The 14,426-nt window shown below is 39.8% G+C and overlaps 1 protein-coding gene across 1 annotated transcript in view; it reads left to right on the forward strand.

Annotated features, from left to right (window-relative positions):
* PCSK2 (proprotein convertase subtilisin/kexin type 2) overlaps positions 1-13,338 on the forward strand; it is a 192,573-nt gene extending 179,235 nt beyond the window's left edge. The window contains exons 11-12 of the mRNA XM_045011505.1: positions 1,731-1,958; positions 9,702-13,338. Coding sequence (XP_044867440.1) covers positions 1,731-1,958; positions 9,702-10,188 — 715 coding nt within the window. The 3' untranslated portion in view covers positions 10,189-13,338. The remainder of the gene's footprint in view (positions 1-1,730; positions 1,959-9,701) is intronic.
* Positions 13,339-14,426: the final 1,088 nt, after the last annotated feature.

Below are 14,426 nucleotides of genomic sequence, written 5' to 3' on the forward strand. Positions count from 1 at the left end.
AAAGCCCACTGAAATAAATAGAAAGACTCATATTGACTTCAAGGGCTTTGAATCAAGCCCTGGGTGCAGAAACTTAGATGAGCTTATGTAAATAATGCAATGCCCTAATTTGCATAGTGTATATAATGTGCACTGCCTTATTTGCATATATTGATTCATTTTACAGATATTTCCTCCCCTCCCCACCTGCTTTGTCTCTGGCTGCCTGCTGACGGGCCCTTCATAGTCTTTCTCTGACTCCACCGTCTGTCTCCCCAATGCTCCCTCCCCAAGCTGACTCACCTGTTTCCCTCCTCCAGTTTCCTCTGTTCCCACTTCTGGCTGTGTCTCCATGGACTCCCGCCACCTCTTGAATTTTCCTCTGCTTTACCACCAGTTGCTTCCTGACAATATAAACCCTGGCTAGCACCCAGTTCCCCACCCACCCACCCATGGATGTAGAGGTATGGCTAGAATGACTGCCTACACCGCACCACTGTCTCCATCATGCTGATTTCTATAGCTGTGAGCAGACTGGGGTCTGTGCTCCAAACAGGGTCTCTTTACTTTGAGTTCTGGAGGACTAATAGGTGTCTCTATGATCTAAAATCCTAGAACAGTCTGTGGGACTCTGACCATAGAGAGTATGTCTACACTGCAGCTGGGAGCAAGCCTCCCAATCTCATAGGCTTTATGGTCAGAAGGGACCATTGTGATAATCTAATCTGACCTCCTGCACATTGCAGGCCACTGAACCTCACCCATCCACTCCTGGAATAGACCCCTAACCTCTGGCTGAGTTACTGAAGTCCTCAAATCATGGTTTAAAGACCTCATGTTATACAGAATCCACCATTTACACTAGTTTAAACCTGCAAGTGACCCATGCCCCATGATGCAGAGGAAGGTGAAACCCCCCCACCCCAGGATCTCTGTCAATCTGACCCAGTGGAAAATTCCCAAATATGGTGATCAGTTAGACCCTGAGCATGGGGACAAGACCTACCAGGCAGATACCTGGGAAAGAATTCTCAGCAGTAACTCAGAGCCCTCCCCATCTAGTGTCCTATCTCCAGCAGTTGAGGATTTTTGCTACTGGCAGTCACCCATGGGCCACATGCCATTGTAGGCAGTCTCAGCAGATAGACTTGGGCTAGCATGCTAAAAATAGCTAAAACCTGAGCCACAATGTCTATGCTTCTATTTTTAGTGCATTTACCTTACTGAGTGTTCAAATACACCAGTCCTTTCAAACTTATTATGGAAAGAGAAAACCATCCTCTCTTCATCATCCTCATCATCATGTTCCTATTACGCCTCTGGCGTTTAGGGCAGTGACGAAGCTCCTCCACTCCTGTCTGTTTCTGGCAAGTCTTTCAGTGGTTCCCCAGCTGTGCCCCGGGTTTTTCAGTTCGGCTTCCACAGCACTTCGCCATGTTGTTTTTGGGCAGCCTTGTTTTCACTTGCCTTCTGGTGTCCATCTTATTGCTACTCTGGTGATGGATTCAGTTTCCATCTGAAGCACATGACTGATCCACCTCCAACGCCTCCTGGCAATGATGGTGCTCAGATCCTCTTCACTGCACTGTGTCAATAAATCTTGGTTTGAGATTGTTCTGGGCCAAAAGATACGGAGGATTTTTTCTGAGGCAGGTTTTATGGAATGAAGACAGTTTAGGACATGTCATTCTTTCTCATTCTTCTTCTAAACACCACAAAATAACAACCTTTTCTATGTTATTCTTCCATAGCCTGGATCTGACGTGGAGAGACATGCAGCATCTGACAGTGCTCACCTCCAAAAGGAACCAACTTCATGACGAAGTCCATCAATGGCGTAGAAATGGTGTTGGTCTGGAATTTAACCATTTGTTTGGCTATGGAGTCCTCGATGCTGGGGCAATGGTTAAAATGGCAAAAGACTGGAAGACTGTTCCAGAGAGATTCCATTGCGTTGGAGGATCAATACAAGAACCTGAGTAAGTGAAGACAATGCTCTTTTTCCAATCTATGGAGTTTGTTCCCTTTCAGGCACTTAAGTGATCACAGACAGACACACACACACAGAAACAGTGACCCCAGCACACCCTCAGCATCAGATTTTCTCCCAGAAATGTATGTCCTATACTGCCCAGCCCTCTCCTTGACAGCACAAATATTTTAAGTCTATCACTCCTTAAAAGGAATAATATGCCACCTGATTATCGCAAATAGTTATTCAGACACTTAAATTTAAACTCACTGGTTTCGATAAAACAGTAAAACAAGTTTATTAACTACAAAGAGATAGATTTTAAATGAGTTCAAGTAATAAGGCATAAAAGTCAGAAATGGTTACAAGAAAAATAAAGATAAGATGTTTCCTAAAGCCTAATTTAACAAACTGTACTAGAATCAAGCAAAATGTCTCACTATATGCTCCAGCAGATTACTGACCAAATTATCAGGTCAGGACCCCTCTGCAGAGTATAACACCTGCTTCCTTTGTCTCTTTGAGTCCAGTGAATGCAATTGGCAGGGAGAGACAGGTGCCTTGGAGTATTTCTCCCTCCTTTTTGTAGTTTCAATCCCCCTCTTGAAAAATATTACCAGCTAGGCACAGGACACAAAAGCTATGTGGAAGGATGTTCACTGCTGGCTTTTACTCACATGTTTGAACTCCCTTTGTCATCCCTTCCTGCTTGATGACTCTGTTTACTGCTTAAATGCAAATTAAGTAGAGCACATATTCCTTTGTTTGGGACAGACCTGTTTGCCAATTTCTGTTTGGGCAGAGCTGTGGGGTTTAAAAAAGTGCTAATAACACCATACAGGAGAATCTTATAGCTTCACGTACCATGTTACCACACATATTTTATCAGGACAGTACTGACCAGCAAATCATGACTTTTCAAATGATACCTTAAAAAGCATACTTTGTAAAAAAATTATTACAATAGTGTGTGGGTGTGAACACATGAGTATATTCTGTTACAATGTGATATATTTAAATTTGGCAATTTCCTATTCTAGTGGATAATTTTAACTCCGGAAAACTATAACAATCACTCACAGGTATCAAAGATTCAGTTTGAACATTACAGCATTTAATTGTGTTTGTTTTATGTTTTCCACATCTCTAATTGCCAGCTAGGTAGGCAAATTATTTTCTGATTACTTTCATGTGCAAAGTAGAATGAGTCAACAAGTGAATCAATTAATACTAATTGACTATAACAGCTAAAGTTGAATTTAATTATTTGAAATACTAACCTAATGATGGCCAATTTATGTCTATAACATTTTCAATTTGGCTTTTCAGTGCCCTTGTTAAAGGCATTATTATTTATAGGAAAAAGAGAAGAAAGCAATGTACCACCATGGCACAGAGCTAAGATAGGCCAGGAAGACTGTAAGTTGGTTTTGCAAAATCTCATCCGTTAAATTTTGTTTCTGCAAAACCAAAGCCAAGGGATGATTCAGATTTGACCGAGTAACTAAAATGCAGAACGATTATGTTTATAAAGACAAATTGGGCCAAAATCTCCTCTAAAGGAGAGCTGGGCAGGATGAAAAATCAAATCATCAACAATATTTGCATACTGAAAACCCTTTTATTTTCCATTTTGGGTCAATTGAAATGGTTTGTTGTGATAATTTCAAAATGTTTTGTTTTGATTTCATCATTCTTTTCTTTTTAACCTTTTTCAGTTGTATTAGCTTCAATTTCTAAACAAAAATTTGTTTCAAACTGGAAAACGAAATTTTCCATTTAATAATTTTTTTCTGACTTTTTTTTTGCATGGGAAAATCTGTCAATTGCAACCCTATTTCATGAAAAGTTGAGTTTTTGATAACTCAGCATTTTTAAATTAAAAAAACAATGTGTTGAAAAATTTCTGACCGGCACTGCCTCTGTCACTTTAATGCAGCACCCTTAAAGTAAACGGGGATTATACTGGGGTAAATGAAAGAGGTTAGTCCGTTACATCTCGCTGTGTCCAAAAGTTAAAATTGTAGAGACATCTTGTGAGCATATTCAGCAAAAAATAGCTCAGTACTGTACCTAATAGTCTCCTCCTTTCTTAATTTCCCAGTCACATTACCACTACTGAAATGTATTAGATAGAAGTATGCAGTTGTTTTGCAGTGATTAACGTCATCCCATCAAAAATGAGGATCCCCAACTGAAAGACATGATGGGATGGCAAAATAAATGAAAGTTGGTGCTCTTTACTGCTAAAGTATTTTTAAAGAGGTGCTTTGCCCCGGTGGAGGTATCCAGGGAACAAGGGATATGGCTAGAATGTATTTGCTTTCCAGGGATTCCCAGGTACAAGAAAGCCTTTTTGGAGACATCTACGCTGTGATAAAAAACCCATTGCACCAAGTCTCAAAGCCTGGGTCAGCTGACTTGGGCTGGGTCTGCCAGACTAAAAACTGCTGTGGAGACGTTTGGGCTGGGGCTCTGAGACCCGCCCCACTCATAGGGTCTCAGAGCCCGGGCGTCTACACTGCAATAGTATAGCCCCACAGCTGATCCCGGACTGTCCAAGTCAGCTGACCTGGGCCAACCGCACCCATGCCACAGGTCTTTTATTGCAATGTAGACGTTCCTTTCGTGGCTGCTCAACTTGCCAAACAGCCCCAGAAACTGTGGGGGGGGAAGTGTCTTGAAGCCACCTTTTCACATCCTCCTGAGCTACACCTAGCACTGCTCGGACAAATTCCAACATCTGGCTTTCTAAGGGGGAGGTTCCAAAGGCACAAATGATAGGGCATTTCAATGAGAGTCAGGCACCTTACTGGTAACTGTGCTTGAAAATGTCTCCCTAATCTGTTACGGACTCAAGCCAGAAAATACTAGCGTACATATGATTCACCTAAAATATTTGATTGTGTTTTATGTAAATGTCTAATAGTACAGTGTTGGTGCCACACATCCGACATGCCTCTCGTGTGGATAATAAAATTCATAATTTGCAACATCTTTATACTTTGGGTTTTAAAATAAAAACAAAACCCATATGAAGAGGATCCAGCCCATCTCCAGCGATTCTGCTTCGATGACGAGTGTAACTGACATTTTGCTTCAGCCATGGATAATTGTTTTATTTTTGTAGTTGGGCATTGCTGCCGCAATGTTTTCTATATTTAGGTTGGTGAGCACAGGATAGACCGTAGTGTGCCATAGCAACACTGCTGATTAGCAGAAACAGGCTGGGGAAGAATCTGCAGCCTATTGTGTGTGATGTGACGAAAAGACATCAGTATTTAAAGTTTGAGATTCTCTAAGGTTCAAAATGGAGGAAATATGGATGCCAACAAGACCTCAATAATGACACCACACCATTGGAGGTTGTGTCGACTTCTAGCCAGGTGTCCTGAGCTTGATTTAATTTGATCTGCATCATCGCTGATTTATAACTGTTCAAAGAAAGTTTTTTCAAGTTTGACTGGCAGAATAACATATTTCACATCTAAGTGACTTTTAAATCAGCCTCCCTCCCCATCTACAGTTGGTGCATGCAGTGTAGCAAATCAGATTTGGAAGATAAAATCTTCATAGCATTATACCTTTATTTCGAACATTATTAATATTGTGATCGACCCAGGCCAGTTGGGAACAGCAGAGTAGTAGAAGGGAGATATACTGGCCACTGGATAAGCAGTTTTCTGTTCCCTGAGTGACTAGAGCAGGGGCTGCTCCAGGCTAATGAGAACACTTGACTCCAATTAACCTGCTAAGAGTCAGGTGAGGCTGTTAAGCACCTGACTCTAATTAAGGCCCCTCTGATGCTATAAAAGGGCTCACTCCAGTCAGGCCAAAGGGAGCCAGGGGAGAGGAAGTGTGTGTGTGAGGAACTGGGAGCAAGAGGTGTGCAAGAAGCTGAGAGTGAGTAGGCATACTGCTGGAGGACTGAGAAGTACAAGTGTTCTCAGACATCAGGAGGCAGGTCCGGTGGTGAGGATAAAGAAGGTGCTGGGAGGAGGCCATGGGGAAGTAGCTCAGGGAGTTGTAGCTGTCGCGCAGCTGTACCAGGAGGCACTCTAGACAGCTGCAGTCCACAGGGCCCTGGGCTGGAACCCAGAGTAGAGGGCAGGCCCAGGTTCCCCCCCAAACCTCCGAACTCCTGATCAAACACAGGAGGAATTGACCTGGACTGTGGCTTCTACCAGAGGGGAAGGTCTCTGGGCTGTTTCCTGATCCACAGGGTGAATCTGTGAGGCGAGCAAATCCGTCAGTAAGCGCAGGACCCACCAAGGTAGAGGAGGAACTTTGTCACAATATGTATATGTACAATGGTCAAGATTCTGTTCCCTTTATACACACTGAGTATTTACTTATTCCTCAAGTAGTCCCGGTAAGGTACTACTCCATGCATTTAAGGGGAACAGAATCTGGCCCAAAGCCATTAGTAATGCTCTATGAAAGGCAGTGTGGCCTAGTGGATAGTGCAGTTGCCGGGGACTCAGGAGAGATGGGTTTTAGTCCCAGCTGTACTACTGGTCTGCTCGATTACCGTAGACAAATTACTTTGCTTCTTTGTGCCTCAGTTTCCCTATCTATAAAATGGGGGTAATGATCCTGACTTCCTTTGTAAAGCGCCTTGAGATCTATGATGAGAAGAGCTAAGACTCAGGATTTACTTCATGATCAACACTGTCACTTGTGAGAGGAGACAGGCTTATGGGCACACCTTTGTGAAATGCTTTCTTTACTGCTCGTAGAAGAATTGTGCTATTTTGTTATTATTGGAAAAGGGTGGTATTTAAAGGTGTAGCAGTTTGTACCCATTTCTCATCAAAATAATACATTCAAAATAAAAACATTATTAAACAGCATGACAGTGATCTTGTAATAATTTACCTCCTTCTTACTTTACTATACTAAAAAAACCTAGGTTGGAACAGAGCCTATTTATCTTTAAAAAAAACAAAACATTTGGATACCGTTCTGGATTTTAAGATGTTTTAATAAACTTTATTCTAAATTATTAAAATAAAGAAAAGGTCACATTTTCATATACATTTCAGAAAGCTTTAACAAAAACCACCTTAGGTTTGGAAAGTGCATGGTAGTTAAAGGGAGAACACTGAATGATGCTTCTTCCCAGGTTGCCCCCTCTTAATCTGAATTAATTTGGTTAATAATCAGTAATTAATAACAATGAATACCTTACATGTACAACAGTGCCTTTCCTCTTAAAGAATCCCAAAGCACTTTACAAACTTCACATACTCTTAAAGCAGCTGGGTTAGCAATCTCACTCCTGGAAAAAAAAATGCCATGGGAGCTTTAATCACTACAGGTAGTCTAAGCCTCAGTTTTACATCTCATCTGGGGAAGACAGCACCTCTAACATCAGACTGGAACATGAGTTCAGTGCAGACTCAATGGTAAGAGTGCCAGCTGCTGACTCACTAACACCACTTCCTTCAACCCTAAAGTATTTTCGGGACGTTTACCATCCAAATATTGCTCAAACCCAAGCCTGCTTAACCTATGAGGTCTGAAGAGATCGAGGAGATAGGAGGTCTCACTGAAGCCACAGGATATACAGACTCTAAACTAGTTAATGATGCTTTAGACATTTTGATCTCTGTGGTGTATTGCAGTGAAAGATTCCAAGACACCAGAGTTTAACTATTATGTCATTTGATAATGGACAGAAATGCAGCTTCCTCTTGCAAAGAGTCAATGGTTGCTAAGTGTCAACAACCTTATCATTGGGGTTGCTCTTGCTGCCAAGGGAAAAAGCATGAATTTCAACATTTAAAAGCTAAGCCAACTTTACAAAATAAAACTTTTCAAAGTCCATGTTAAGTGCCACTTTTCCTATGGACATGAGTTCCTGCCGAGTGGCATTTCACCCTGTTATGCATTTTGAAAAATTAATTTTTGAACATATAAAAATAACCCTTATAAAGGCTCCTTTCGAGTCCCACTGTATCACAATAGCACTTAGTAAAATGTCAACCTTATTTTTCTGATTGCAAACGTTACTTTTAAAAGGGAAATTCTGTTTCTTCATCCCAACATGACCAGTGCTGCACTTTTTAAAAGAGTGGCACATGCAATACTATAGAATTATGAACAATTGCATAATGGGGGGGGGACATGGAAGTTAGACATTGAGAAGAATTTTTGGGCAGGTCAGAAGGCAAACAGAGTTTGATAATTACATTTAAAGGATTTTTGTAATGACTGAAGTAATTCCTATATCTTTCAGCTGCTTCACTCACTCAGAGGCAATGTTTTACGTTGTTCATTGCATGGTGCTGTTAAAGGCATTCACAGTTTTTTACACCACCTCTGTAGTTAGTATGATTTGTGAGGCAATTCCTGAGGTAATTTTTCAGGGCCCAGGAGTGCCTATTGGGCATGTGCTAGTGGCAATGTGGAGCCACACTGCACCAACATAAATCCTCATTGGCATTGTCGCTTTCTCAGGTACGGTAGCTCCCAGAGTTCTCAGGCATACCTGGGGAGTGAACTCACTGCTACCACTCTCCATTGGCTAGCACCTGAAAGGAGTGTACCACAACTCTGCCTTTTGGGTTGAAAATTGGGGACCAATTGCTTTGCTCACACAAGCACGAAGAGTGTAATTGTGGGCACAAAATATGAAATCCAAGCTCCTCTAAAGTCAATGGCAAAACTCCCATTGACTTAAGTGGGGCTAAGATTTCACCCAAAGAGTGTAAATTGCACTCGTGCAGAGGCTGGCCATAAATGTCAAATATAGCAGTTTTTTTAGTATAAATGAGCAAACAAAAGTGTGTTATAATCCAGACTAAATTAGGGATAGGGCTCATGGTTTGGGTTTGAGTGCAGATTAGGGCAAGGATACAGATTTGAATCTGATGGTTCTGAAATGGCCTCCTGTCATTCTAGCCAGAAATGCTTTCTGACATCCTTTAATAGTAACTGTCTCACAAGACCAGCTGCTCTCAGTTTTTCTAGAGAATATAACCTATAATTAAACCAGAACCAGAAATACCAGTAAGCAAAAAAAGCCATGTATAATTTTTTTAATAGACATTGCTATTTCTTAACTCTCAGCATGTACTTTCTTAACATGTTCCTTCTTTCTGTGTCTGTTTTGTAAACTACTTTCAAATCAGGTGCTGACTTGCTCCTTAAAATGTCAATATTTTATTGATAAAGTTTGAGTCCTATCGATCTAGATTTGGCTCCTTTATTTCCTTTCAATAAATTGCTTTGAGTTAAGAAGGAAATGGTTACATACTTTAATATTAGGAGGCTATGGGAATGAACAGGTAACATAATATGAAAAATAATGATTTTAGCAAATATTTAAAATAAGTACCATCTGGATTTGGTGCCCATGGTCACTTTAAATCTCTGGAGTTGGCTTGCTTTCCACTTCATTATGTAGATGACTGAAGAGTTTCATAATGGTATTTAATCCAGAGTCAGTTTTATGGTGATGAGTAAATATGAAGATGACAATGGTGAGCCATATGAAGTGATAGTTAACTTGGTGAGGCAATAGGTCATCCTTGAGCACTTACTGTAGTCTTCAAATCATGTATGGCACAACCTCCAACTCCTACCTGTCTAAGGAGTTCCGTTCTCACTGCTCATTCATGTTCTTCAAATTCTATTATAGTATTTTTGTGTGTTTGTATAAACACATGTAGATGTTTAATGAAAAATAAGGTGTGCCTCACCGTATATATCATTGTAACCTATTTTATTGTTATTAAACCCTCAGAAAAATACCATCAAGTGGCAAGTTGGTTCTAACACTTACAACAGATGCTTGTGAGGGGAAAGAAAACTTTGTCCGCTACCTAGAACATGTGCAAGCAGTTATAACCGTGAACTCTACTAGGCGAGGGGACCTCAACATCAACATGACATCACCTATGGGGACTAAATCCATTTTACTGAGCCGACGTCCAAGAGATGATGACTCCAAGGTGGGTTTTGACAAATGGCCTTTCATGACAACACACACTTGGGGAGAAGACCCCAGAGGCACTTGGGTTCTGGAAGTTGGATTTGTTGATAGCGTGCCACAGAGGGGAGTACTGAAGGAATGGACACTGATGCTACATGGGACACAAAGCGCACCATATATAGACCAAATAGTAAGAGATTACCAGTCCAAACTGGCTATGTCCAAGAAGGAAGAGCTGGAAGAAGAATTAGACGAAGCGGTAGAGAGAAGTCTGAAGAGTATACTGAGCAAGAATTAGCACTGTTCTGCATGTTGGTCTCTCTTTCCTTTCTAGATCATTCTACTCACCTTTCTACTATCCAGACCTCTGTGTTAGACATATTACAATATCTCCATAGCCAAATTATCATACTATATTGATTTTAAAGTCTTATATCCTGTCAATGATTATTTTAATTACAACCGAAGCAATCTTTTTTTACTCTAAGCCACAAATATGTTGTTCCCTATCAACTACTCTGTACAGTTTGTGACTGTAAATGATTTTGTGTCATACAAATAGGTAATAACTTGCAAACAAAACCGTGATGGCTTTTCCCTTCATATTTTTGTGGTAAATGTTGTTTGTATTTAAAAAATTAAAAAAAGAGGGAGTAAATTTTAAAACTAGCAGTTAGTGGTAATGAACCCATTTGGTCAGCTTTCATGATAGAGATGTTAACAGTAACAAGTTGGCTAGAGATGCCTTTGAATGACCAACAGCCTGATTCTGCGCCATTGACTTCAATGGGAGTTTTCTCATTGGCTTCAGTAAGAATAGGAATAGGCCCTAAAAGGAAAAAAATAATCCAGAGACGAGGAAAGATGGGAACCTCCTCTCAGAAATTGCCATTTCCTTTTTACTTACACACACCACAGAACATTTTTGACTTAGAGATGATTCATTTGTATGTAATAAGTGAGACAAAACGTCTGATAAAGGACGTGCATTAGGAAACAGGGTCCAAATGTTCTAAAAGCACAAGTATTTTTTTAAAATTTGGTAATTCAGATCCAATTTATGCCAAATCATCACATTGGGAACGAAATTCAAAATGGAGGGCTGCCCTTTTGCGATTTGCATCTGCTCTCCTTTATACTGAAATGTATTATAGCAGCGTAAGATAAGGCTGTGTCAGGATTTCCATTACAGACCCCTATATTCTGGGGTTGGTAATTTGCTATAGGAGAAACTTGGCATATGAACTTTCAGTCCAAAAGCAATTTTTACTTCAATTTTTTTTATTTTAAATAGTAGAGTTTGTCAGTTTTGAATTGTACCAGTTTATTTAAGAAGAAAAGCTGCTTATATTGTTTTATGATATGTGCACAATGCAAAGTTAGTTTTGACTAGCAATAAAGAAGAATAAATTTGTGAAAAATTATCCCATAAATCATTGTTGCTGTTTAAAGGACCTAGTCTTCAAACTCTTACACTTAGGAGTGTTTTTAGCATCTGATCCAAAAAAGTAAATTAAACCTCTCAGAGCCTGATCTATCTACTGCCATTGATTTCAATGGCAGTAGATAGAGCAGGCTCTGAGAGGTTTAATGGAGATGACACACAGTGGCAAACACAACACCCAAAAGTGTTTGCAGGACTGGGAGCTCAGTTAATAATCTCTGAATAGTAACTACGGGCCCCAATCCTGCAAACACTTATATACTTGCTTAACTTTAAGTACATGAGTAGTTACTTTGGCTTCAGCAGAACTACTCCATGCTTACAGTTATGTGCATACGTGTTTGCAGGACTGAGGCCTAGGCTGCTGGCAGTAACTAGTTTCAGAACTTGATTATTTTCTATTTTTAATATGCAGCATATGCATCTAAAATGTGTGTTATCAAGAGCTGCTTGGGTTAATCAGTTGCAAACTACAATTAAAATGAATACGTATTTACCTAATGATTAAAAATGACAACAGGTTATGAAATGCATAGTTTTACCCCAGAATGTATATTTCTTCTATTATCTCAAGTGAATAGTCATCTCTTATCCTTCCATAACAGGATTTTTTTCTTTTCCTTTCAAATCCCAAACAAATTATCTACTTAAACTATGTTTACATTATGTATACTATAAGCCAAGTTAAGCACCTAAGTGTTCATAGGATCTCCATTCCCTTACGCCAGTGTAACTGAGGGGTTACTCCATTGCAGACAGTGGAGTCACACTCAGGTGTAAGTGAGAGGAGAAACAGGCTCTCAGGCTTTTACTTTTAAAATACCACCTAATAGGAGTGACTTTTAAACTCATGTTGTTGTTCATTTGTTCCAATAGATGGAAAGCAACAACTATATCTCATCTGGGGGTCTTAAAATAAACCAAAGGACACAAGGGGCCCACTTCTAACCTCAGATACACACATGTAGGCAACGAGCCAATTCTTAAAGCAGTAGGTGGGTGTCTTTGGAACTGGGAAGACGCCCATTGTCTTCAATGGGTTTGGAATTGGGCCTGTGATTCCCAGTAGTTAATGGGAGTTGCACGTGCATATCAGAGGGAAGAGTTTGCCCCTATTATGTGTACATATGCATTTGATAACACACAAACACACATGATATATAGAACATGCATATAGTATGTAATATATATATGCAAGCATACATAATATATATTACATATAATGGACATAATAAATACATATACACTCATGCATCATGTTTGTGTGTATGTATTTACTAAAGAAACAGACCATTTAAACATATTAAAGAGTATTCTAAAATATGGGGAAAGTTCTTGGATTAAGAAACATCCTTGTGGCAATTTTAAATGAAAGTGTACGTTAATTCCTATTGCATTCATGTAATTTTGCAATTCTCTGTTTAAACATTAAATGTCTTATATAGCAGCAAAATAACTTAATGGGTGTTCATATTTTCATAATATTGACTTAAATTATTAAGTGCAAGATGACTGTAAGGGGTGATTAACAGAAATTATGAGTTTTGATATGCGTATATATAAAACAAGTGTATATACAATATATATATATATAGCTAGACTTCAAACTCTTCAGAATTTTTGCATCAGGGTAAGCACTGAAAAATGTCCAGTTAGAATAAGTTTTTATGGTATCGCTGATGCAAAATAAAATTAATTTATTAGCATTTATATCAGAAGAACTAATTTAGTTCTCGATTTAAAACAGGTGAATGTTGTTAAAATATAAAGCCCTGTGATGATGTTTTATAATCTGAGTAAAATAAAGAGATGTTGTAAACTGTCAGGTCCTATCATCATTGCCTATCAGAAGTCATGGGGGATGTGACGTGTATTCAGTGAAACCACTTCAAAATGCTCTACTTTTAATAATGGAGGCCTGATAATGTAAATCACATCTCAGGTATGTTCAATACACAAGAGGTAAATATCTGCATCAAAGAAAGGCATCCCAGCATAACGGCAGTAAAACTAAAGCTGTTCAGCAATGTTTTATCTGTTAGGTGTGTTATACAGTGGAGCACTGTCAACTGAGGCCCTAATTCAGGAAAGAGCTTAAGCACATGGTCAAAGGTAAGCATGTGTTTGAGTCCCATTGACTTCAAAGGGTATTAAGTAAAGGCTTAAAGTTAAGCACCTGCTTATGTGCTTTTCTGCATCAGGGCCTGAATGATCAACAGTGCTGTGAGACACAGTACAGCTTGTCCTGTGAACAACCAGCCTTCATGAGATCCAGCTTTATTGAAAGTGGAAGTGGCATTCAGCTATTCAGAATGCAGAACAAACAAACAACAAAAAACAACCGCAAATAGCCATTTTGATCCACAAGGAACCTTTGTCTTTCCTTGAGGTTTTCCTGTTTTTAGTGCCCATTTATTCCTATAGGACAGAAATCACATGTTATTAGAAACCCAGCTATCTAGCCACCCAACATGACTGGAGCACTAAATGATCCCAGGAAATTCATGTACTCAATTCCCATTGTCATGGGAGCCAGAATAGAGTAAAACACAGGTCCCATTCTCAGTTAAGAGACTGGCTTAACTCCTGAGGTTTAATATCCCTTCCACAATCGTTGTTAGCAAGAACAGATATAATTCTGGCGATTTATGCACAATTTACAAGCCCTGGGCTTTCATATTGTGGCTTTCTCTTCTATACAGCTATCTACAGTGCCGGTCACAATACCATTCTTCCCTTGTGGCCGCTTTATTGCATGACTGGTAGGTCTGTGGAACGCATACCTCTGAACTTAGGACCCAGTCCTGCATGGCCTCAGTTTCTGCTAATGTCAATGGGGTTCAGGGAGTTCAGCATCTCCCAGGCTTTAGCCCTTAACTAACACCAAAGTGCATTACGTGTTGTTTGAGTACAGTATACTGCTTCCCCCACAACATGGGGCACAGAACTTATTTCACTTGGAATTTGTATAATATATGAAGGCCTCAAAACCAAATTTATTTTAATCACAGGGTGAAAGTCACCCCTGTGCACGGTGACAGCACAAGCTCTATGCACCACTTAAGTCCACTTCAGCCCTATGTTTGAGGGCT

This window comes from Mauremys mutica, chromosome 3, assembly GCF_020497125.1.
Source record: "Mauremys mutica isolate MM-2020 ecotype Southern chromosome 3, ASM2049712v1, whole genome shotgun sequence".
Classification (NCBI taxonomy): domain Eukaryota; kingdom Metazoa; phylum Chordata; order Testudines; family Geoemydidae; genus Mauremys; species Mauremys mutica.